Source organism: Microtus pennsylvanicus, chromosome 1 (genome assembly GCF_037038515.1).
Source record: "Microtus pennsylvanicus isolate mMicPen1 chromosome 1, mMicPen1.hap1, whole genome shotgun sequence".
Lineage (NCBI taxonomy): Eukaryota > Metazoa > Chordata > Mammalia > Rodentia > Cricetidae > Microtus > Microtus pennsylvanicus.
In genome coordinates this window covers 99576190-99602061 of record NC_134579.1, presented here as the reverse complement: position 1 = coordinate 99602061, position 25872 = coordinate 99576190, and the positions used below count along the sequence as shown (strand labels likewise).

The following is a 25872-nucleotide window of genomic DNA, read 5'->3' as shown; positions in this document are numbered from 1 at the left end:
GATCCACGCAGCGTGCGTCAGCACGCTCCCGAGGGGGTGTGTCTCCCCAGCGCAAGGGGCGGGTCGTGAATTATCCATGGACAGGTCTCCGTCCCTCTTCCACCCGTCTAGTTAGAATTAGAAGGACTTGTGGGAGCTGGAGGGAGGCGAAGGAATCAAGCACACTCCCTCAAGAACTGTTATCAATAAAATGCAATACATAATTTAAAATAGCCTTTGAATTGAAAACAGTAATAAAAAGCACTAAAACATCTGACGTTGTCCAGGTTCTCCCTCTCCGGAAAAGGCCCAGTCGTCATCGCAACTCTCCTTCCTGCAACAGTGAACAACCTAGAGAACCACGCCTTCCTCCCGCCCCGCACCTACGTCTGGACTCGGGCGCCTGCGCCTCCGTCCCCACCCGCTAGCGCAGCTCCCGCAGCACTTTACACACGAGCGAGTGTGGGCGGGAAAGGCTAAGCACTCGCTTAGGGACCCTGCCCGGCCAATGGGAAGCACTGATCCGATGCCGAGTCCCCACAGTGATGGCAACCAGTTCCTCTGCCACTGGACAGGCAAGAGTGGAGCTCAAGATGGTCTCAAAATGCAAAAGCGTGAAGGAAACGAAAAGATAAGGGTTATTGCATGAAAACAGGAAGGAGGCGATTTGAGACAGATTCGGGAACGAAGTGTCCCAGGCGCTCTGTTGCCTAATGGACAAAACGGCACCTGCGAGGAGGATTCTGGGACTTGTAGTTTCACGAGACTTTAGTATGGAAAATGGCGGTATATCTCAGCTGCGCAGACGCAAAGAGGCTTCCAGCTGCGCATGCGCATTGTCTTCGAGAGCGAGAGCGCGCCGCTTGGCGGCGGAATTGGTTCGTGTCCTCGCGCCTTCTCTAGGTGGCGGGAAAAGTAGGTCGCGGTGGAGAAGGTGTGCTGAATGGCAGTGACAGCGTAGGCTGCGCCTCCTCTTTAGGTCCTCGTCGCCCCAGAAGGTAGTTGGCTTTTATCCAGCCGCAGAGGAAGGTGTTAGGTTGGCCGAGGAGGAATTGTCTCTTCAGAGCTGCGGCCGACCCTTTCTCCTCAGAGTCGCTGATCTTCAAACCACTCGCCACAAAGACAGCCCCGTGTCGTGGCGGGAAACGAGGACTTGAGGGACAGTGAGGCCGAGCGTGAGCTGAGGGCAAGAGGCTCTTAGGGTTGGGATTCTTGGTGAGGATGAGGGAATGGCGAACCGCCGCTGACGCTCTGAGGGGGCACGGGGAGACGAGGGTGCTTTGACTGGGTGAGACCTCCCATATTTTAGTCCCCCCGCCTCCCCCCCCCCACAGGGTTTTTCTGTAGCTTTGGGACCTGTTCTGGAACTCTCTCTTATAGACCGGCCTGGCCTCGAACTCACTGAGATCACACCTGCCTCTGCCTCCCGAGTGCGCCGTCACCGCTGGGCTGAAAGCACCAATTTTAATTTTTTATTTTTTAATTTTTTTTTTGATTTTTGAGACAGGGTTTCTCCGTAGCTTTTTTGGTTCCTGTCCTGGAACTAGCTCTTGTAGACCAGGCTGGCCTCGAACTCACTGAGATCCGCCTGCCTCTGCCTCCTGAGTGCTGGGATTAAAGGCGTGCGCCGCCACCGCTGGGCTGAAACCAAAGAGAACTGGTGAAGGACAGGTAGAGGACCAGTGAAGGTTTCTCCGTGGGGCTGGGTTTTATGGCACCGCATCCTGATAGAATGGAAGCCGAAAGGGCGCGTGCTCTGCCAAGGAGTAGGACTCAGGCTGCTTTAAGTGAGAACATCCCTGAGGGCCAACCTCAGGTCTGGGACAAGGTGGGGCGGGACACGAGTGGCAGCAATCCAGAGACTGATGTCAAGAGTAGAAATGACATTAGCTGTGATGAAAGAAACTTGCGCCGCGCGGTGGTGGTGCACATCTTTAATCCCGGCACTCGGGAGACAGAAGCGGGCAGATCCCCGTGAGTTCGAAGCCAGCCTGGTCTATCTACAGAGTGAGTTCTCTGTGTCACGGAGAAACTTGTCTCGAAATCCCCCCCCCCCGCCCCGGACCCCGCCCTCCCCCAAGAATACTGCTTTTCCCGCAAGTGACCACATCTTTGGTCTTCCTCTCTCCGCTTTTCTTTCCTCTCCCTGAGACAGGGTTTCTCTGTGTAGCTCTGGCTGCCCTTTAACTGGCCTTGTAGACCAGGCTGTCCACAGAGATCCTCTGCCTCCTGAGTGCAGGAATGAAAGGCGCGCGCCACCACCGCCCGGCTTCTTTCTGCTCCTCCAGCCCCCACCCTGAACTAATAATAATACACTCATGGGTTTTATTTGAAATTTTCTGTGGAAAGTTTAGCTTGGGTAATGACTTCTGAAAGCCAATTTGGTCAGGGTAGATGGACTTCTAGTCTTTCTTTACTTGTTAAATGTTTAAAAGGTTTGTAGAAGCCGGGCGGTGGTGGCGCACGCTTTTCATTCCTGCACTCAGGAGGCAGAGGCAGGCATATCTCTGTGAGTTCGAGGCCAGCCTGGTCTACAAGAGCTAGTTACAGGACAGGCTCCAAGGCTACAGAGAAACCCTGTCTCGAAAAACGAAAAACAAAACAAAACAAACCCAGAAAAAGTTTGCAGAGCATGCATGCGTGCGTGCTCACAAAGGGAACTTCAAAAATAAGTTAGCCGGGCGGTGGTGGCGCACGCCTTTAATCCCAGCACTCGGGAGGCAGAGACAGGCGGATCTCTGTGAGTTCGAGACCAGCCTGGTCTACAAGAGCTAGTTCCAGAACAGGCTCCAAAACCACAGAGAAACCCTGTCTCAAAAAACCAAAAAAAAAAAAAAACAGTTAATCAAATCATGAGAATAGGCAAGCACTCATAGGCTGTTAGACATTAATGTCAAAAGACCATTAACTCCATCTTAAAGGAAATGAAAATTTTAAATGAATTTTATTTTAAAAGGTTTTATTACCCTTATCTATTTATTTGTTGTGTGAGGTGTGCTTGTGTGTTTGCGTGTGCACATATCATACAGCATGTGGAGGCCAGAGGACAACCTGTTTCCCCCACCCCGCCCATGTGGGCTCTGGAACCAATCTCAGCTCCTTAGGCTTGGCGGCAAGCATCCCTGCCCTCTAAGCCATCTCGTCTGTCTGTCTGTCTATCTGTTCTCAGAGGCAGGGTCTTGTCTGTATCCCTGGCTCTTCTGGAAGTCACTTGTAGCCCAGACTGTACTCAAAGTTCCAGCAACGGAATTCATTAGTCTCTCATGTGCTGGGATTACAGCCATGAGCCCCTGACTGTCTTAAATGAAAAACTTCAATACAGGAGGTTTTTCCTTTTCCTTTATTTGGCAAGGGTTTTCTGTAGGTCTCAAACTAGAGCTCACTCCCCTGCCTCAGTGCCCCTATAGCTGGAATTCAGACATGACTCACTGTCCTAGCTTATAGGAGGTTAAAAATAGTCTCTTTAAATCACAGGGTCTTGCTTTATAGCCCTCAAATTTGAACTTTAGATCCTGCCTCAACCTCATGAATGCTGGTATTAAATAGAATCTTTGTGATTTTTTAGAAAATCTTGGAATCTATAGTAATAGACAGTACTGAAGGGGCTGCTTTTCTTTAAGAAACAGAGAATCAATATAAAGAGGGAATAATAGCATATTCAGGAGGGGGGAGATTATAAGGTGGATAATTAGTGTTTTTTGACAAATATTGGCAGCGCTAAATTAAATTAGTTTGCTCTACCAGGTTTGTTTAAAACTTTTATTTATAAACATATTTTAAGTTTAAGAGCATATGTTATATATGGTAATGGTTTTATTGTGATAAATTTGCACATGTATATAATTCGATCATATTCACACAACATTTCTCTCTTATTCCCATCTTACCAGTAGCTTCACCATTGAATATGTTTCTTTCCTCAGCAACTAGCACTGCCTTCAGATCTTATGAGTCCCCCTCCCTGCTTTTTTTTGTTCACTGGGGTATGGTCTCGTGTAATCCATGCTGGCCTTGAATTTCTCATCCTGATTAGACATTTCTGCCATAATTCCCAGCATACCAGATTTGGTCTCTTATATTCTTAAAAATCTGTGGAGGAGTCCAAGAAGTTTTATTATAATCATTTTTTAAAGTATGTGTGCAAACCACATCTAAGTGAATGCCTGCCGAGACTGGAAGAGGGTGTCAGATCCCGGGGAGCTGGGGTTATAGGCAGTTGTGAGCCACCCATGGATATTGAAAGCTGAACTTGGGTTCTCTGGAAGAGCAACAAGCACTTTCCCTTAACATCAGGGCTATCTTTCCAGGTGGGATTGTCTCTTTTTTTCTGTTTTCCTCCTCATATCCATTTCATATGAGAGAAAAGAGAAATTAAGACCTCAAATGGAGGGCTGGCGAGATGGCTCAGAGGATAAGACGTCCTGAGATCAATTCCCAACAACCACATGGTGGCTCACAACCATCTGTAATGAGGCCTGGTGCCCTCTTCTGGCCCACAGGGATACATGCAGGCAGAATATTGTATATATAATGAACAAATAAATCTTTAAAAAAAAACCTCAAATAGAGACTGGGGAGATAGCAAGTAACTACCTACTGCACAAGTAGAGGATCACCGACACCCACACAAAAAACTGGACGTGGTGCTGTGGGTCTGTGGCCTCAGCACTGTGAGGTGGAAACGGATGGATACTGGGGACTGTTGACCAGCCAGTCTATCTGAAATGGCAAGCTCCAGGTTCACGGAGAGACTCTGCTCAAAAATATAACGTGGAAAGCGAAAAGAGACTTCATGTCATTTGTTTCTGCCTTTACACTCTAACAAGTGCAGGCTGGTATTTTGTATATTTTTTAAACTACTTTTTTCTCTCTCCAAGTCAGCGTTTTAGTATTTGCTATTGTAGAAGAAGCAAATTCATCTCAGACAGGGAGCAGCAGCTTGACTTATTAGAAAGTAACTTCTTGACTTTCTCTTCTCTATTGATTGGGTTAGAAAATTTGAAAGTAATGTTCTTCACATCCCAACTTTAGATTAAGGGGAACCATTTATTTACTGTACATCACTGCTTATAGAGTTGTGATGCCTTATTTCTGTAGTAGTAGTCCATAACTTTTCCCTTTACAAAAAATTAATTAGATTGATTCATTTTACTTGTGAGCATTTCATCTGAATGTTATGTATGTACACCATTTGTGTGCTTGGTAACCTGTCAAGGTCAGAAAAGGGCACTTGATCCCCTGAATTAGAGCTACAGATGGTTGTGAAATACTATGTGGGTGCTGGGAATTGAGTCTCAGTCCTCTGCAGGAGCAACAAATGTTCCTTCCCCTCCCTCCCTCCCTCCCTCCCTCCCTCCCTCCCTCCCTCCGTGTGTGTGTGCGTGCGTGTGTGTATGTGATAGAGAAGGTCATACTTTGTAGCTCTGACTGGCTTGGATCTCACACCGGGTTCTTCTAGTCACAGAGATCTGCCTATTTCTGCCTCCCAAGTGCTGGGATTAAAGTGTGGGCCACCGTACCTGGCACATCTGTAAGGTTTTTCTTTTTTTCTTTTTGTAGTTTTGAGACAGGGCTTCTCTGTGTAGCCTTGGATATCCTGGAATTTGCTCCTGTAGACCAGACTGGCCTGAAATTCAGTGATCCGCCTACCTCTGCTTCCTGAGTCCTGGGATTAAAGGCATGTGCCACTAAGCCCTGCTGTAATTCATAATTTGTATTTTTATTTATGTACATGTGCATGTGAGTGCAGTGACTGCAGAAGCCAGAAGAGGGGCCCAGTCTCCTGGAGCTGGAGTGTCAGGCAGTTGTGAGCTGCCTGATGTAGAAGAACCACAAGCACTCTTTTTAAAGATTTATTTATTATGAATACAGTGTTCTTCCTGCATGTATCCCTGCAGGCCAAAAGAGGGCACCAGATCTCTTAAAAATCCAAAGCCCTAATCACTCCAGTAAGATAATTTGAAGAATTGGGAAGCCCAGAGCTAGCTTGATGGAATGGAGGACTGGTCCCTGGCATTCAGACAATGACTGATCCAGTGACTTAAATTCTGTTGTCAGTTGTGAGGTGTGAGGTTTAGAAAAACTCCCTGGCCCAGTAGACCATGTAGGACAAAACGATAAATTGCAGTTTGAGACTTAGAACTTCTTACCATGTGAATATTTTACTGGATTACACTGGAGACAGGAGGACTACTGAAGATTGTTGCACTGGATTGTTAATTAAAAAAAAAGATTTACCATTTATGCATGCGTGTATGTATGTATGTATGTATGTATGTATGTATGTATGTATGTATTTTGTATACTGTGTTCTACCTGCATGTATCCCAGCAGGCCAGAAGAGGGCACCAGATCGCTCAGCCTCTGAGCCATCTCTCCAGCCCTGTGGTCTGTAATTCTTCCTAGTTAGTTGGAGCTCCAGAAACATATTAGCCTGGGAGGTCTGTATAGTTTTAAATAAGTTGTTTTTTGTTTTGTTTTGATAAAGGGTTTCACTGTGTAGTCCTGGCGGTCCCGAAACTTACTTTGTAGACTAGGCTAGCCTCCAACTCACAGAGATCTGTCTGCCTCTGTGTTAAGATTTTGAAGCTAAATATTCTAAAGCATGCAGTTTGTGGAGAGCATTCTTTTATGTATTTAAACAGTTGTGTGTGTGTGTGTGTGTGTGTGAGCACAGTGGCTAGCTTCATACATGCACCTTACACCTACCTAGACTGCTCCTCAGAGACATTATGATCAGTTCTTTGTATTTCCTGGAGCTAGTTTTTTTTTAAAGATTTATTTATTTATTATGTATACAACATTCTGCCTCCATGTATGCCCGCACGCCGGAGGAGGGCGCCAGATCTCATTATAGATGGTTGTGAGCCACTATGTGGTTGCTGGGAATTGAACTCAGGACCTCTGGAAGAGCAGCCAGTGCTCTTAACCACTGAGCCATCTCTCCAGCCCCCTGGAGCTAGTTTTGAATACATAGCTTGTCATGTAAGCATGCATTTTTAAATAACCAAATGTCACATCAAGCTCACAGATTTTTCACTATGCCTTTTCTCTTTTTACAGGAATTTTTCATGATACTCTTTGGAATTATGGAGTTGGGAGAAGAAATATTTGTCATATGGGGCCAAATTAATACTCATTTTGCAGCCTTTTATTCAATTTTTAAGCTTCTAGTCAGTGTTATAGTTAAGAAAAAAAGAACAAATTATTGTTTCTCCCAATTTCCACTTCTTTTTTTAAAAAAATATTTATTTATCATGTGTACAATATTTTATCTGTGTGTATGTCTGAAGGCCAGCAGGGGGCACCAGACCTCATTACAGATGATTGTGAGCCACCGTGTGGTTGCCGGGAATTGAACTCAGGACCTCTGGAAGAACAGGCAATGCTCTTAACCACTGAGCCATCTTTCCAGCCCTCCACTTCTTTTTTTTTTTTTTTGAGACAGGGTTTCTCTGTAGCTTTGGAGCCTGTCCTGGAACTAGCTCTTGTAGACCAGGCTGGCCTCGAACTCACAGAGATCCACCTGCCTCTGCCTTCCAAGTGCTGGGATTAAAGGCGTGTGCCACCACCGCCTAGCACCACTTATCTTTTTTTAATGGAGCAAATGTATGTGGGAGCTGGTGATGATGAATTAAGATGGAAACTGAAAATATGCTCCTTCCTATAGAAGAAAAGTAATCGCTTCAGAACAGCGTGCCTGAATTACTCACATATGTGCATGTGTGCACATATACATACATGAAACAGAGTGGGAAAATGCCAAAGGATAATTTAAAAATGGTTTGTGCTTAGCTTAATGTGGCCAGCATCTTCTGAACTCATCTGGTGGTCTAATGGAAGGTACCTTATACCTTGGAATCCATCTCACAGATTGGCGGTGAGAATTAAATGCGATGATGCATTAATGGTAAAGAAAAACATCTATGCTAATATGTGTCAGTGACTAGTAAGACAAAACATTGATTTAGTAGAGCAGCTGAGAGTGCATTCCTGAGGATGAGCTGTGTTGATTAAAGATATTCTTGTTACTAGATTTTAAAGTAAAAGACTAAGATAGAAGATGCTAACTTAGATTCTATGGGGACCCTTGTTGGTTACCAAATGTTTCTGAGCTACAGTAGTAGAATCCAGTATTTTGAGAATTTTTTTTTGGTCTGAACATTGAAATAACAGAAAAACAAATGTCCTTGTGCATAGGGACCTCTGAATAATCTGTGTCCTAAGCATGTGGGGGAACTTTGAAATGAAAAGAGCATCTTTTCACTTCCAGCCCTGCTATGCCCTTTACCGCTACTCCAGTACCATCTCTGCTTCCAGCTATTTTGAGGCCTGAGGCAGGAGGATTACAAATTCAAAGCTTTCCTGGGTTACAGAGTGAGCTCAAAGCTTACAAAAGAATTAGACAAGTCTTGGCAACTTATGGAAACCCTATCTCAAATAAAAAAGGGTTGGGGATATAGCTCAGTGGTACAGTACTTGCCTGGCTAGCATGTACAAAGGCCGAGGTTTAATGCCCAGTACTAGGAAAACAAAACCAAGCATTATTGCTTATCTCCGAAGCAGCAACTCTCTGCCCAGGCACGTAATCAGGGTAGGAACGGGGTGAAGAAGGCAGAAGCATTGTCCTGGATCCCGGACAAAGAAATTTAAATCCAAGAAGACAGGGTAAATAGAAAGTTTAAACATGTCTAACCAAAGTATAACCATTTCTTTTCTTCTAACAGAGGCAAGGATAGTGTAGTTTCTGAACTGAATGATGGCAGCATTACAGAATGACAAAGGTGAGCCAAGGTTGAGAGACATTCACTTAATACATTTCTCTCCCTTTCCCCTTCTATCCATCCTTTCCTTCAAAGGGGAATTCTGGTCCCATGTTTTCTGTTCACTTTGTTCACATTACTTAGAAACAGTTCTTAGAAACACTTAGTGGTTAAGAGCACTTGCTGCTCCAGAGGACTCAGGGGTGCTTCCCAGCATCCACATTAGGTGGTTATAGCTCCAGGGGATTGGATGCCTTTTGGCTGTCATGGGCACCTGCATGTACAAAGTTCACATACATTTACACAAATAGAAAAACCTTTAACACAGCCATGCTCAGGAATGTATGAATTCAGGGGAGAAAAATGCATCTAAGTATTCATAATATGAAGTTAAATATGCTGAATGCCACTTTAGAAGTACAAAGTGTTATAGATGCTCAGAAGAAATAGGTTATCACTTATACCTGGTGGGATTAGTATAATTTTCATAGAGGAGATGGCATCAGACTAGGCCTTGGGAATTCTATTGTATTTTGTTTAGTTCAGAGATATTCCTATATGTATTTTGATCAGTTAAAATTAGAAAATAGATTTTTTAAAAAAAGATTAAACCTTGAGTCATTTCTAAATACTCAATAGTTTTTTTTAAAAAGCTTATTTTCATGGAGTTAAAAATGGGACTATTTAAAAAAATTTACACTTGAATAATTCACCTTTCTACATGGTTGTATTAATCATTTTGAATTGATGGTACAAAACCAGGTGTATGTTAGAACCAACTAATCTTGTCAAAAGTATGGGTCTCACTCTAAACTGTTTTAAAAATAGTCTCAGGGCTAGCGAATGATTATGCAGGGAGGGACTGAGAAATCTGGATTTGTTAAAAGCTTCTTTCTTCTAATGCTGACCTGACTACTTTATAGGCAGTTGTTTGGCAATCTTGGTTAGACACTTATTTCCTAAACTTCATTTGATCATATTTCCTCAGAATATGAAAAGGGAACAAAGAAAAACTTTGCTCCACCTACACAAAAGTCACATAGTGTGAAACAGCTTAATTCATGGAAGGAGGACACCCTGGGGACCAGTTCTCAAGAGGCAGAGGCCAAGCCAAGCAGGCCAAAAGCCAGTTCAAAGAAGGAGCAGAAGAAAGCCACAGAGCAAGGTCCAGGTGGGGGCCAGGAGAACAAGCCAGCTGAGAAGAAAGGAAAGGTGCGCATCACACTCTGATAGGACAGTCCTTCCTGTTTTGTAACAGATAAGCTAGATAAACAGAATCTTTCTCTGTTGGGGGTAGGAGGCCACTTGTTCATTCCCAGCTGCCCAGACCACAAAATAATCACTCAGAAACTATATTATTTGCAATACTGTTCTACCAATAGTTTAAGCATATTTCTAGCTAGCTCTTATATCTTAAATTAACCCATTTCTATCAATCTGTGCACTACCACATGACTGTGGCTTTCGGGCAAGATTCCAGCATGTCTGAGACTACATGGCTTCTCACTACTACACCTTCTTTCTCCCAGCATTCAGTTTAGTTTTTCCGCCTAGCTTACTCTGCCCTATCACAGGCCAAAGCAGTTTCTTTATTCATTAACCAATAAAAACAACACATATACAGAAGAATTTCCCACATCAGGGATTTGTGTGTGTGTGTGTGTGTGTGTGTTTGGGGGTGTTACTGAGGAACGAACCCAAGACCCCATGTGTGCTAGACAAGCAGTTTTCCTTCCTTACCCTTGTCTCTGCAGGAAAAACCAACTCTTACCAATGCAGAATTTGAGGAGATTTTCCAGATTGTACTACAGAAGTCCCTGCAGGAGTACTTGGGTATGGTGTGGTGTGAAGAGAAAAGGGGAGAGTGACTGTCATCTAAGGGGTACTATAAGTTTGACAGCTTCTTTCTCTCCCATCTGAGAAAATATTTTATTTTATTTTTTGAGACAGGGTTTCTCTGTGTAGCCTTGGAGCCTGTCCTAGAATTTAAGTGTACACACAGGTTCATGTGTGTCTGTGCTAATGTATGTAAGTGAACATGTGTACATGTACAGATGCATGTGTCTGCTCATGTGGACTGAGGCTGGAAGTCAGTCTTAGTTGTCATTCCTCAGGCTTTATCTACCTTGTTTTTTGAGACTGTCACTCACTAGCCTGGGGCCCAGCCACTTCCTCTAGTCTAGCAGCTGGGCGTCTCAGGAATCTGCTTTCCCAGGCACCTTAGTGCTGGGATTACAAGTGCATGCCCCCACACTGGATTTGTTTTGTTTTGATTCTACATGGGTTATGAGGATTGAACTCAGGTCTTCATACTTGTGAGGCAAACACCTTATTGACTGAGTGATCTCCCCAGCCCTTGGTTTGATTTTTTTTTTTAGGACAAAAAGGTCTGGTATATAGGTTCAGGGGCCTTTTCTATGAGGTAATGTGATTAAGGAGAATGGTCTCATGTAAGCTTTTTGTAGGTGTAGAAGTTTGAGGAGAAATAAGGTAAAATATGGTACATGTACACAATAAAATCACTTGGCTGTCGTGGAATGAGGCTGGTCAATATGGAAAGGCTTGCATAAAGATACAGATCTTAGTTTTTCTTGAGTTTAGTGATTTCAAGTTCTATCATATGACAAAATACCAAAGGTAGACTCTTCGAAGCACAAAGGTAAGATATTTGAATGGAATGCTGTGGTTGTGAAATGCTAGAGCACTTGTTTTCTTTTGTCTCTTCTCTGCTTGTAATACTTTGTTTTGGAAGGGCTGGGGTCTGGACTTAATTTTGCAGAGACTTCCTGTGTCCAACCCATGACACCTACCAAGTCAGACAAAGAATCAGGAGTTGCTCCTTCTGCCACTGAGAATGAAAATGCTGATGGGTAAGTTTATCCCAGAGGGACAAGTTGAACACAGGGTGAACATGAGACTGGTAAATGGTGACCCATCTTCCTGTCTATTTGGTCATCTGTTATACTCACATTGATTTCTCTTAGCTCAGGAAAGATGCCTGTTAGAGTTAGGAAATGGGCAAGGAGTTGGATAAAATGACCTCAGGAGACCATAGGAGACCTGGGATTTGTATGTGTCCTTTGGGAATTGAACCGTGTTCCTAGTGCATGCTAAGTATGTGCTCTACCACTGAGCTGCATCTCCCAATCCAATCGAGAATTCCTGTTTTACTATTAGCCCCTGGAATCCCTTTCAAAGAATTTGAGTGGCAACTATCTCTTTGAAAATTTTTATTTAAACAATATCATTTCAGGGAGAAGGTAATAGTGCCTGGTACTCCAAAGATGGCATCTTCTCTAGAAGAGGAAGTGAACTCTGAGATAAAGACATCTAAGCCAGGCCAGCTGGTTACTGAACCCTCTAAGAAGAAATTTAATAGACTTTCTTTAAGCAAAAGAAAGAAGAAAGCTGGCAAGTATCATTATATGACCTTTAAAAAGATTTTCTGTTTATGTGTATGTATGTATGTCTGTGTGAATGTGTACCATATATATATATGGGTACATAGAAAAGCCAGAAGAGGATGTTGGATCCCCTGCAGCTGGAGTTATAGGTGGTTGTAAGTTGCCCAGAGTGGGCCCTTGGAGCCAAACTGGGGTCCTCTCTCTAGCTCCCAGATATCCTTTACATTTTAAAAGATGTTATTTATTATTAATGGAGAGCAACTATGGTGGAGGTCAGAGAACAAATTTTGGGTGTCAGTTCTCTCTTTGCACTGAAGCTTCTGGGGTGGCCATCTTGCTAGCCCATGTCAGTTGTCATTGATACCTGGTACAAGTACTTATCAAGAAATCAGAGGATGGGATAGTGGGCAGGGTACAATTTTTCTGCCTCTGGCTTGGAGCTTTCTGGTGATTTTTTCCACTGTTTTTTATTGCCAAAAGAGATCTGCTTATCTCCCTACCTCACAATGTTTTCTTTTTCCAGAAGATGAGAAAATGGAGACAATCCAAGACAGACGTGAGTGCAGTCTGAAAGACAAGCAGAAGACAATGTCTCAGGACCATTCTCAGATCCGGGGCCAGAAAGAAGAGGAAGGTGGTTTTGGTGAGCTCCGCTGAGTGTGGAAAGCTCAAGATGGAGGAGATAACTAGGGTCTAAAAGGAAACCTCGATGACTGTAATTATCTTTCACAGTCTGAGAAGATAAGGAAAGAGGAAGAAATAGGAAGATCTCATCTCTTTGGTTGTTTATCCACACAGTTCACACTCTTCCTGGTGTTTCAGGTGGTGTCCAGGAAGAAAACTAATGTGTGACCGCAAGAGTTACTAGAACAGTTAGAAGGTTGTGTAACAATGCCAGGCAGTGAGAGAATTTCATGAAAGAGAGAGCACCCCATCTTGTCAAATGCAACCACAGAGAAGCCAGAGGATGAGGATTTGAACGTGTTCAAATATATCCCAATTAGTAAGCTATCAGGGTCTCAGTTATGGCTGCAGTATGGGTTAGTCAAGGTGACTGGCAAGCTGTCGTTGTTTAGGACTTGGCATGAAGGTGGCTAAGTTGTTCAAGTATTTGCCTTGCAAGCCTGAGGATCTGTGACAGATTCCCTAGCACTCACATAATGGCACACTTATGTAGTCCTAGTCCCAGAGAGGTGAGATAGGAGAGTCCCTGGGGCTCGCTGGTCAGACAGTCAGAACTAATCAGTGCATAGCAGGTACAGTAACAGAAAAAAAATCTCAAAATATTTTTTGATTTGTTTTTTTGAGTCAGGGTTTTTCTGTGTAGCTCTGACTGTCTTGGAACTCACTCTGTAGACTGGGCTGGCTTCAAATTTACAGAAATCCACCTGCCTCCTAAATGAATGTTGGGATTAAAGGTGTGTGCCCCCAATGCCTAGCTTTAAAATTTTTTTTAAAGGTGGAGAAGTAATTAAAAAAAAAAGACAGCCAAGGGGCTGGAGAGATGGCTCAGAGGTTAAGAGCACTAGTTGCTCTTCCAGAGGTCCTGAGTTCAATTCCCAGCAACCACATGGTAGCTCACAACCACCTATAATAAGATGTGGTACAGTCTTCTGGCCTGTAGGCATACATGCAGGCAGATGATTGTATACATACTAAATAAACCTTAAAAGAAGATAGCCAGTGTTGACCTATAGCCTCCATATGCTGTGTACACATGTATACATACATACACACAGAAACACCACCACCACCACCATTAGTTTAGACTTGAAAAGTAAGAGGCGGGAAAAAGGTCGATAAAAGGGAGTGAAGTGAAGTCTATGGTATGGTTTTTCTTTTTATACCTTCCTTTTTTTGAGACTGTTCCACGTAGTCCAGGTTAGCCTTGAACTTACCATGTAGTTGAGGATGCCATGCCAGGTTTATAAGAGAGAGGTCTAGGGAGACAGCTCGGTGGTAGAACAGTTTTCTAGTTTGTACAAAGGCCTGGGTATGTTTCCACCAACACCACAATGCAAAGTAGAAAAACAACACAACGATAATAACATAGGCAAATTGAGCACTGCCCCCAGGGGAAGGCAGACACTCAGACATATTTATATGCCAAAGAAAATTTATTTATAGGCAGAGGGATGAAGAGATAGGCCTGGGAAGAGCCAGAGATTTATTCATCTGGAAGGCTGAAGTCGTTAGTCTTTGATGGAACAAAGGTAAGGATGAAATAGATAGGAACTCATTTCTTCTCTTTTATTGATTTGAGATTGAACCCAAGGCTGTGTATATGCTAACCATGCAGTCTGCCACTGAATTACTTTACCAACTTATCCTTTTCATAGCAGTTATTATTGACTTTTATGATGTGTTCAATATAGGTGCAAGAAATGATGAACAAGGGCCAAGGAGGTGGATCAATTGATAAAATGTTTACCAAACAAGTATGAAGGTTTAAGTTCAAATCCCTGGAGCTCGCATAGAACTGGACGCAATAGCACACACATGTAAATGAAGTGTACCTACAGGGAGATAGGAGGTAGAGACAGGTGAATCTCTGCAAGCTTACTAGCCACTTAGCCTGGCATATACTGAAAGGAAAAAAAAAAGAGAGAGAGACTGTCTCAAAGAAGGTGAGGTTGTCTTCTGACCTCTACATACATATTTTGGCATGCACATGGCCTGCATTTACATATGTGCCATAGCATGCTTGTACTCACATTTATACACAAAGATAAAACAAAATATCAAAGAAAAAGAAATGATGAACTGGTCTGGGTGTGGTGGCACATACCTTTAATCTCAGCATTCAGAAGGCAGAGGCAGGTGGATCTCCGTGAATTTCAGGTCAACCTGGTCTACAAAGTGAGTTCCAGTACAGCCAAGGCTACACAGAGAAACCTTATCTCAAAATAAAAACAAAAACAAAAAACAAAGCAAACACCCCCCAAAAAAGAAAAAAAAAGATTAACCAATCTGATACTCCTTCTGTCATAGAAACTACAATTTAGTGTGTCAGAAAAATAATAGATGTTTCAAATAATGATGACCTTGAGAAATTGGGTCATAAGAAATAGATCACATAATGTATCAGTAAGTTTAAAAATATATAATCTGGAAGAAAACAGGCTCACATACATAAAAATAAAAGTGAGCTGAGTGTGGTGGTCCATGTCTTATATCTCAGCACTCAGGTGGAGACAGGCAGATCTCTGTGAGTTGGAGGCCAGCCTGGTCTATATAGTGAACTCCAGATCAGCCAAAGATACATTTTGAGTTTATGTCCCCCAAAGTAAACAGCAACTTAGAATGGTAAGTATAAGGACCAGTGGAATAAAAATTCATCTAGTGTCTGATAATATATATATATATATATATATATATATATATATATATGTTTTTAATTTTTGTTTTCATGGGCAGTGATGGCACATGCCTTTAATCCCAGCACTTGGGAGGCAGAGGCAGGTGGATATCTGTGAGTTCAAGGCCAGGCTGGTCTACAAGAGCTAGTTCCAGGACAGGTCCCAAAGCTACAGAGAAACCTTGTCTCGAAAAACCAAAATAAATAAATAAATAAATTTTTGTTTTCTATTTTTTCGAGACCAGATTTGACTGTGTAACATTCCTAACTGTCCTGGAACTAGTTCTGTAGACCAGGCTGGCCTCGAAATCATAGAGATCCCCTTGCTTTTGCCTCCTGAGAGCTGGGATTAAAGGCATGCACCACCACTGCCCAGCCATAGTTTAAATTTTAATATGTGTGTACATATGTATATTCATTTTGTATTTATTCATGTGTGTACAGGAACATGTTCATTCATATGTGCATGTAGGCCAGAGGCAACCTCAGCTGTTGTTCCTCAGGAGTTACCTGTCATTTTTTGAGACATGGGCTCTCATTAGCCTGGAGCTCCCAAAGTAGGCTTAGGTTGGCAGGCCAATGAGCCCTAGGAATCCATCTGCCCCTGTCTCCTCAGTGCTGATTACAAATAGTTGCCCCTGTGCCCAGAATTTAATGAAACTTTAGGTTACAGTTTGTGTGTGTGTGTGTGTGTGTGTGTGCTCTTGACATGTGTGGAGGTCACAGACAACTTGCAAGAGTTGGTCTCTCTTTCTACCATGTGGAATGGATCTCAGGGATCAAACTTAGACCATCAGGCTTGGAGGTTTGCTTATGCACTGAGGTGTCTCACCAGCCCTGTGCTCCTTTTCTTTTTACATGAATTCTGGAGATTGAACTTGCAAAGAAAAGTATTTTACTGACTGAGTCATTCCCCCCATTCCTGTATTTACATATTTTTTTAATCCTAAAAGCATAAATTGGCTGGCATATACTCAGAGAGACACTCTAGAAAGACTATGCAAGCACCAGCTCAGTAGTAAACCTGGACTTGATGCAATTGCCTGGTAAAGGAGGAGCTGGAAGTGCGATCTTTTCAGGCAGTCAGCTTGTGTAGGGCTTAAATCACCCAAAGGAAAGATCTGAATAGATTTTTTCTCAAAAGGAGAACTAAGAAGTTTGTTCTGTTTCTTATAGTTGCTGAGGAGAGGAGAGTTCTCCTGGTCTAGGATGTAGGAAGAGACCGACTATCGTAAATACAATCTGTAATACTTGTGGTGAAGAAAAAGAACATCATGTCATGAAAGGAAACAGTGGAGCCCTAAGTAAGATCAGGCCAGCCAGGGAAAGCATTCTGCAGGAAACTGTGTTTGAGCTAAAACCTGAAAACTGTCTAGTGGAGGTAGGAGAAAGTTTTAGGTAAGATAGGATTTGATATATTCTGATTGGAGTTCTGAGATCAGGGGTAGGAGGTATGAGGAGTAGCTTTGGTAAAATGGAAAGAGATAGGCAATAACTCAATAAATAAAAATAAAACTGTACCACACTTTTTCTTTTGAGTCATCAATCAGTTCCTAAATCATGGAGGCTTATTATTAGTTTTGAATGTTTGGTCTAGCTTAGGCTCCTTTCTGGCTATCTCTTTTAACTTAAATTAACCTGTTTATTTACATTTTGCCTTGGGGCTTTTTACCTTTATTTCCTTCTGTATATCTTACTTTCACTGCTTGTGTCTGTTTGGCTGGCTCCATGTATGCCCACACGCCAGAGGAGGGCGCCAGATCTCATTACAGATGGTTGTGAGCCACCATGTGGTTGCTGGGAATTGAACTCAGGACCTTTGGAAGAGCAGCCAGTGCTCTTAACTACTGAGCCATCTCTCCAGCCCCCCGTTGGAGAATATCAAACATTCTGGTTTGGGTGCAAAAATTTGAGACCCGTATGAGACATCTAAATAGAGTTAGGCCTGGGAGAGAAGCTCAGTGGGGAAACTTGTGCTCAGCATGTACACGGTGCTGGGCTTTGTCCTCAGCACCACGAAAATTAATCAGTACAGTATAGTTTTATCATATGATAATACTATACAGGTGTATACAAGACATAACACAGGTGTCAAAGAGCAAAGTGGCACTTAATTCATAATAAAAGCCAAAAGTATACGATTGTGTATTGTCAGGTATGAAAAATGGATTTCAGAACTGTGGGGTGCGTGAGCTCGGGTTAGGGGAAAGAGTGGTGTGAGGAGAGAAAACCTTTGGCTGAGCTTTGGAACCCTGACTTTTTGAGACTGGATGGAGAACAAAAAGAAGTGAGCAAAGGAAACTGAGAAGGAGACTGCCAGGAAGATGAGAGGACGTGGGAGATGAGGTTCCCAGGGGACAGGGAGCTAGCCTTTCAGGAATGAGCAGTCAACTGAGTGCTCTGAATGGGTGCTGATTACACAGTCTCCACCACCATGCAGCCACACACTTGCACGTGGTGAGCAGCAAACAGGTTACCCCTTCTCATTTTATTAGTTCTTTGAGAATTTTATAATCTATTTTTATCATATTCACTCTTCCCTCAACACCTCCCGATCCACACCCACTTTCCTACCCTCACAACCTTTTATTCTCTCTTGGGCTTTTGAAACTTGTCAAGTGCAGAAAACTGCCCGTGCTCTCTTGGGTGTGTGGCTTTCCACAGGAGTGTAGACAGTTGTCTTTAAGATTGAGGCTCTTTTTCTAGTCTTGCCAGGTCACCTCTGTAAATACCTGACCATTAGGGGCAATTGTATTGGTGATTTTTGTTTGGTTTTGGTTTTTTTTTTTTAGGCAAACACTCAACTGACTGAGCTTCACTGCAGCCCCAGCAACTGTCATTTCTTTCTTTCTTTTTTTTTTTTGGTTTTTTCGAGACAGGGTTTCTCTGTGGTTTTGGAGCCTGTCCTGGAACTATCTCTTGTAGACCAGGCTGGTCTCGAACTGTCATTTCTAATGAACATACCATGCCCAACTAGAATTTTTTTGTCTAGTTTTTTTTTTTTAGTTTTTTTGAGACAGGGTTTCTCTGTAGCTTTGGAGCCTGTCCTGGAACTATCTCTTGTAGACCAGGCTGGCCTTGAACTCATAGAGATCCGCCCGCCTCTGCCTCCCGGGTGCTGGGATTAAAGGTGTGTGCCTTTTGTCTAGTTTTAAATTTTATTTTATGTGTGTGGGTACTTTGCCTGCATGTGTGTCTGTGCACTGTGACCATGCCTGGTGCTGACAAAGACCAGAAGAGGTCAGCTCTTCTTGAACTGTAGTTATAGATAATTGTGAGCCAACATGTTGGTCCTGGGAATTGAACCCAGACCCTCTGGAAAAACAAGTGCTCATAACCACTGAGCCATTTCTCCAGCCTCCAGTATTTTGTTTTTGGATAAAATACTTAAGAAATGATTCATACATAGTATAATGATGTTTTGAAAGGACCCAAATGTAAGTCTAAGCAATAATTTTGTGGGATATGATTAGACATGGGTGAGGTATATCCCTGCATTTGAAGATGTTTTAAGGTAAAAATTGGCAGTAGGTAAAAATTTAACACAGCAAACTTACAGGTGAAACATTGTTTGATGATACTAAATCTTTTCTGTTTATATGTATGTGTGCATGTGTGTGCTCGTGTGGGTGTGCATGCATGTGAATGTGCGTGTGTAGGCTAGAGATGAACCTTAGGTGTCTTCCTCAGTCACACTCTACCTTATATTCTGAGATAAGGTCTCTCACTGACCCTGGACATCACTGATTCAGTGAGGCTGATTGGCCAATGGACTCCAGGGATCCTGCCGTTATCTTTCTAGCACTGGGCTTAAAGGTGTTCACTACTGTACCTAGATGTCACATGACGCTGGAGATCAAACTCAGGTCCTCCTGGTTTTGGAGTGGATGGGACAGCCCTGTGGGCTGGAGCCTGAGATGAAGCAAGAGCTGCAGGACTCTTTGAGCAAGCGAGGTGGAGAGGACAGGGCAGTCAGGATATCTGGACATATGACTCAGAGGCTGTGTGTGCTGTCTGACATGACTGGCTGGGTCATGCAGAAGTGGGAGCAGGCTACTGAGGAGGTGTATGGAACAGGGCCAAGAAACCAGTGGGGTGCTTGTGAGGCAGTCCTGTGACGCTCTTGTCATCAGAACTGAAGGCTTGAAGTGGGGAGGTAAAGACTGAGCAGGATGCCACCGTCTTTGCAAGGAGACAATAGGGCGAGATAGTGCCTAGTGGAGGGCACCTCAGAGACAGGGTTTCTGCGGGAGAAAGGCGTAGTGCTGGCGGGAGTAAAGATGATTGCCCTATCTTCTACCTGGAGAGATGTGGGGAGTGTGAGAAGGAACAGACTCCACTTAGCCATCTGATGCTGTGGTTGAGTGGGGCAGTGTCATTAGTGTCCAGGTATCAGGATGAAGATAGAGTACCATGGAGATGGCTCGGTCAGGAAAGTGCTTGATGATCAAGCGTGAGGTTCTGAGTTTGAGCCTTTATTAAAACCCACATGAAAAAGCAAGGTGCAGTGACATGTGCTTGTAAGCCTAGTGCGTAGGGAGCAGAGGCAGGAAGATCCCTGTCAGAATCAGGTTCAGAGAGATCCTGCCTTATAAATAAGGTGAAGGGGGCCAGAGAGATGTCTTAGTGGTTAAGAGGGTTTACTGCTCTTGTAGAGGACTTGAGTCTAGTTCAGAGCACCCAGGAGGTGTCTTACGACTGAGTCTACATCTCCAGAGGATCCAATGGCCATGTCTTTCTCCATGAGCACCGCACTCCACACACACACACACACACACACACACACACACACACACACACACACTCCTACGTTAACACAATTAAAAGTAAAAATAAAATGTTACGAGGCATGGTGGTATATGCTTTTAGCTGGGGTACTTGGGAGGCAGAGGCACTGTGAGCTTGAGGCCAGGCAGCTACACAGTGAAACCTTGCCTCACCCACCCTGCCCAAATAATAAGCAAGTAAAACTTCTTTGCTTCATATGCATCTGTGTACATGCATGCACACACATACACTCATAAACCCCAAATCACATACCCCCAAAATAATAAGATGGGGTACAATAGGGGAAGATGCTGATCATCAACTTCTGACCTCTCTTTCTACACATGCTCGTGCACACACACACTCACACTGGCTTGATGATGTGTGAATAACTGTTTCTCAAGTTTGTGAAGTTTCATAGAACATATTGGAACCTTGAGTAGATATAAGTGGAGGTTTGAAAAGTAATGAATAAAAGGAAGCCATGGCCTTTGTGAGGGGCAGAGTAAATGGCTAAGAGAAGGGTGCTGGACCCAGACTTGTGTCTTGTGGAGGAGAATGAACTTAGGGCATTGGTCCTAAAGGATGCAACTTGGTCATTTTTTTAAAGATTTATTTTATTTTTAATAATGTTTATGTATGTGTGTCTGTATGTGGATTCGTGCACATAAGTGCAGTGCCTTTTGAGGCCAGTGAGGAAGTAGAACCCTGTGCTGTCTGTTTTTATGTCAACTTGACATAGGTAGAATTACCAGAGAGGAGGGAACCTAATTTGAGATAATGCTTCTATAAGATGTGCTGCAGGCAAGCCTGCCTGTAGGGCATTTTCTCAATTAGTGATTGATGGGGGGAGGGGGACGACTCATTGTCAGTGGTGCCACCCCTGGGCTTGTGGTCTTGGGTTCTATAAGAAAGCAGGCTGAGCAAGCCATAATAAGCAAGACAGTAAGCAGCACCCCTCCATGGTTTCTGCATTAGCTCCTGCCTCCAGGTTCCAACCTGTTTGAGTTCTTCTAATGACTTCCTTTCATGATAAGCTGTGATATGGAAGCATAAGCTAGATAAGCCCTTTCTTCCCCATGCTGTTTTGGTCACAGTGTTTCAACACAGCAATAGTAACCATGACTAAGACAATCCCTTAGGGCTGGAGTTACATGCAGTTGTGAGATGCCCTAGGTGGATGCTGGGAACTGAACTGGGGTCCTCTGTAAGGGTAGTATGTGCTCTGATCTTAATCACTGAGATATCTTTTTTTAATATATATTTTTTAAGGATTTTTATGATTTAACTTTATTTTATGTGCGTTGGTGTAAAGGTGTAAGATCCCATGGAACTGATTTACAGACAGTTGTGAGCTGCCATGTGGGTGCTGGGAATTGAACCTGAATCCTCTGGAAGAGCAGTCAATTGCTCTTAACTGCTAGGCCATCTCTCCAGCCCTCATCATTGATGATATCTGTTCAGCCTTACAGACTTGTAATTTGATAACAGAAAGATAAATAGTTGAGATTTGGGTAAGAATTACAATTACAGATACTGTGCACAGAAGAGGTGCTGATCTGTATTTAGGGAATGTTAATGTGATGTCAGAGTTAGACCCAGGGTCTCTTACTGGTCTGGAATTTACCAAATAGCCTAGGCTAGTTAGCTAGTGAGCCCTAGGGATTCGCCTATCTCTGTTTCCCCACTGCCACGGTTACAAGCACCCATCACTGTGCCCAGCATTTTTACATGGGTAGTGTGAGTGTGTTGATCTAACTCAGTTCTCCTGCTTTCAAGGAAGCAGTTTCCTAGCCCCAAGCTTTCTGTATCTTTGTGATAACAAGGATGGATTCCTGGGGCTTTGCAAAAATTAAGAAAGTATTCTACAGAACACCGAGGTACACTTCCAGCGCTAAGGCAACCTTAATTTTTTTTTAAGTTTTAATATTGTGTATGTGAGTGTCAGAGTGTGGGGTTGTGCACATGAGCAAATGCCTATGGAGGCCCGAAGGGAGTGTCAAATCTCCGGGAGGGGAAGTTGAAGCATTTGTGAGCTGTCCCATGTGGGTGCTGGGAACGAAACACTGGGAAAACAGTCCAGGCTCTGAACTGCTGGGCTACAGCAGCCTTTCTCTTTGGTGTCGGTACAGGAAGAACATCACTTGTGCCTGGTAGGGAGAGATTACAGTGTAAGGCTTGAATTCTAAGACCAGCTCTGCCACCAAGTTAGGCTGTCTTCCCTGAGCTCTCACTCTGCTGCTTTAATTCAGACTCGACTAGTTATTATGGCTGAGACACAATTCAGGGGCCACAGAGAAAGTTATATTGAATTTAGTTGGACTGAAGAAGGAAGAACTTTTTTTGTCTTACTTTAGTTTCTCTCCTGTCACAGGCCAGTGTCTCATCTGGGTCCAGTGTTCCTTTCCAAAGTGTGAGAAATGGAGACAGCTACGTGGAGACATTGATCCCTCAGTGCTCCCAGATAACTGGTCTTGTGACCAGAATCCAGGTACAAAGGAAGGGAAATGTCCCCTCCCCCCAGTTTTTATTGCTTCTCCCTTTCTTCAGCATGTTTCCTTTCATTTAGGTACAACTTAGATGTAGCTGTCATTGAGGGGTCTTTGTGGGGACTGGGAGGGAGGATCTTTCTGTTCTGTGGAAGGAAGGCAAAGGTAGCCTGGGAATCTTTATGTGTACACCGAGTGAATTCCATGTACGTCAGCCTTGCCTGATTGTACCAGTGCCTCCTGGAATGTTGGTGTTGGATTGTGGGTAGAGAGGGATATATGGCATGTGGGAAGAAGCAAGTGAGAGAGACCCAATGATTTTAGCATTCATTCCAGAATGTTTGAAATGGTTTGGACAGATTATGACCATCTTGTCCAGTGTACTTATTTTACAGATGAGAAAGCCTCTTAGAGAAACAACCCCACACTGCTCCGCAGAGGGGGCAGAGTCACTCTGGGATGTGAGCAGGAATCTGTTTTGGGAGGCAGCACTCCTCTTGGCTCTAGCTGCATTTCCTCTATGGGGTTTCTATTCTCTCCCGCCTGCAGCCCGTACCACTTCCCTTTGCCCTCTCTATGGGCTCCATCCTAGTTACACCCTTTGGGCCTCTCATTTCTACAGTCTCCTCTCTTGGCAGACCTGAATTATAATCGCTGTGATATTCCCGAGGAGACCTGGACAGGGTGTGAGAGCGATGTGGCCTATGCCTCCTACATTCCAGGATCCATCATCTGGGCCAAGCAACATGGTTACCCCTGGTAGGGCACCATAACAGAGAACATCTTTCGTGAACTTTGGAGTGGTAGAGTCATGAAAGGATATGGCAATCTTGTCATGGATGTGGTACCTTCATTAGAAAGAACATCAGTGAGGGGGAAAGACAGAGGACTGGGCTGGAAGGTTTTGGAAGAATCTATGTTCCTGGGTGGAAGTGAGATCTCTGGAAAAATGGGTCTGATGATGCTGCCATGAGTGAAAAAAAGGGAGGACCTAAAGCAATTTCTTGTTTCTGTTTTGCTTTGTTTTTGAAACAATGCTGGCCTTGAGCTTGCATAAGCTTCCCTAGTGCTGGGATTGTAAGCCATCTGCCACCAAGCCCTGCTTCAAGATATTTAAAAAAATTGAGATGTGAGAGGCATGCGAAGTAAAGAGAAGGTTAGCCTTTTTCTGGTTCTGTCCATAGGCTTGCTAGGATGATTGAGCTCCCTTGTAGTCATTTGGTAGTGAGCACCAGTAGGGACTAACGGAGTATAGCTTTTGGGTCTTTTACAAAGCATCTTGCTCTTTTCCAAGTGTGCATGATGGTGAGGTGTGTTCTGATCGTAACCCCTTTCTCTCCATTCCATTCTTCGTCCCCAGGTGGCCAGGCATGATAGAACCTGATCCTGACCTGGGGGAGTATTTTCTTTTTGCATCTCATCTTGACTCCCTGCCGGTGAGTTTCCTGGTTTTGGTCTGAGCAGCGGCATAGCCACCCTTACATATTTAGAGTTAGATTTGTCTAGTAGACACGTGGAAGCAGACACTTAAGAGTGACAGATATGGAGGAAGATAGACACATAGAGAAATGAACTTGTATTGAGATCCATTTGCTGCCTAGGAGGGCATCTTTGTTTTGTCCAGTATGTGTTTCCTGGGATCCCTGAGGTCAGACTAGAGGAACAGTGAAGTGAACAGGGTAGGTGAGCCAGCGCTCAGGGAGGATATGCGCTCCAACATCTTCCCTGTTACTTCCCACTTCTATATTTCTCTATCATTCTGACAAGGGAAAAGCAGACAGAAGGGCAGGAATTCAAGTATTATCTTTTGTTACAGTCCAAGTACCATGTGACATATTTTGGAGAAACAGTTTCTCGTGCATGGATTTCAGTCAGCATGCTGAAGAACTTCCAGGAACTGTCCCTGGAGCTATCCAAAGTGGTGAGCAAACTTTGGGCATCTGTTGTGATACAGGGAACAGTTTTTTTTTAAGAGAAGGTCTCATATCCCAGGCTGGCCTGGAATTCACTATGTAGTCAAGAATGACCTCGAACTTCTGATCCTCCTATTCCAGCCTCCTAAATCCTGGGATTATGGGTAAGCCCCCTATACCATGTTCTGAGTCAGTTTGGAAGTTGCAGCTGTTAGGCCCAGGTTAACCCAGAGTTCCACAGTCCCAGCACTGTGGGCATCTTGGTCCAGATAATCCTCTGTCTGCAGGTGTTAGCTTGTACCTATTCTTTTCTTTCTTTCTTTCTTTCTTTCTTTCTTTCTTTCTTTCTGTCTGTCTGTCTGTCTGTCTGTCTGTCTGTCTGTCTGTCTTTCTTTCTTTCTTTCTTTTTTTTTAAAAAAACATTTATTCCATGTACAATGTTCTGCCTGCATGTATGCTTCAGGCCAGAATGGGGAACCAGCTCTCATTATGGATGGTTGTGAGCCACCATGTGGTTGCTGGGAATTGAACTCAGGACCTCTGGAAGGACAGTCAGTGATCTCTCTTAACCTCTGAGCCATCTCTCCAGCCCGCTTGTGCCTATTCTGTATACAAGTGTTAGCTGCACTTGTTCTGCTTGCAGGTGTTAGTTACATCTGTTCTGCATGCAGGTATTAGCTGCACTTGTTTTGCTTGCAGGTGTTAGCTACATCTGGTCTACATGCAGGTGTTAGCTGCACCTGTTCTGCTTGCAGGTGTTAGCTACATCTGTTCTGCTAGCAGGTGTTAGCTGTACTTGTTCTGCTTTCAGGTGTTAGCTGCATCTGTTCTGCATGCAGGTGTTAGCTACATCTGTTCTGCATGCAGGTATTAGCAAGATCCCTGGACACTGCAGGATCCTCTACCCTATGTTTTTCCCTCTTCTAGTTGTGACAACCAAATAATTGTCTCCAAACCTTGTCTTTAGTTTTCTCTAACTGAGAAGCATGTATAATCCCTATAATCATTTTGGGTTTAATTAACTCAACGAGATGACCTTTGGAATTGTGGAGCTTAGAGAAGAGATGTTTGTTGTATGCCTCCTATTCAACTGAACTACGAGCATTAAACTGTGGGTTTAGAGGAACTTGTGAGAAGCTGAAAAGCGAAGTCACCTGAACGTGGGTCTTCTTTTCCTTCAAATTCCTGTGTGATCCACTG

At 43.7% G+C, this 25872-nt stretch overlaps 1 protein-coding gene across 1 annotated transcript in view; it reads left to right on the top strand.

The window, feature by feature from the left end:
* The first annotated feature begins 740 nt into the window (after positions 1-740).
* Positions 741-25872, top strand: part of Zcwpw1 (zinc finger CW-type and PWWP domain containing 1) — a 30945-nt gene continuing 5813 nt past the window's right edge. The window contains exons 1-11 of the mRNA XM_075956997.1: positions 741-857; positions 8706-8762; positions 9730-9953; positions 10496-10574; positions 11521-11611; positions 11995-12152; positions 12669-12788; positions 22645-22761; positions 23398-23518; positions 24120-24195; positions 24576-24680. Coding sequence (XP_075813112.1) covers positions 8735-8762; positions 9730-9953; positions 10496-10574; positions 11521-11611; positions 11995-12152; positions 12669-12788; positions 22645-22761; positions 23398-23518; positions 24120-24195; positions 24576-24680 — 1119 coding nt within the window. The 5' untranslated portion in view covers positions 741-857; positions 8706-8734. The remainder of the gene's footprint in view (positions 858-8705; positions 8763-9729; positions 9954-10495; positions 10575-11520; positions 11612-11994; positions 12153-12668; positions 12789-22644; positions 22762-23397; positions 23519-24119; positions 24196-24575; positions 24681-25872) is intronic.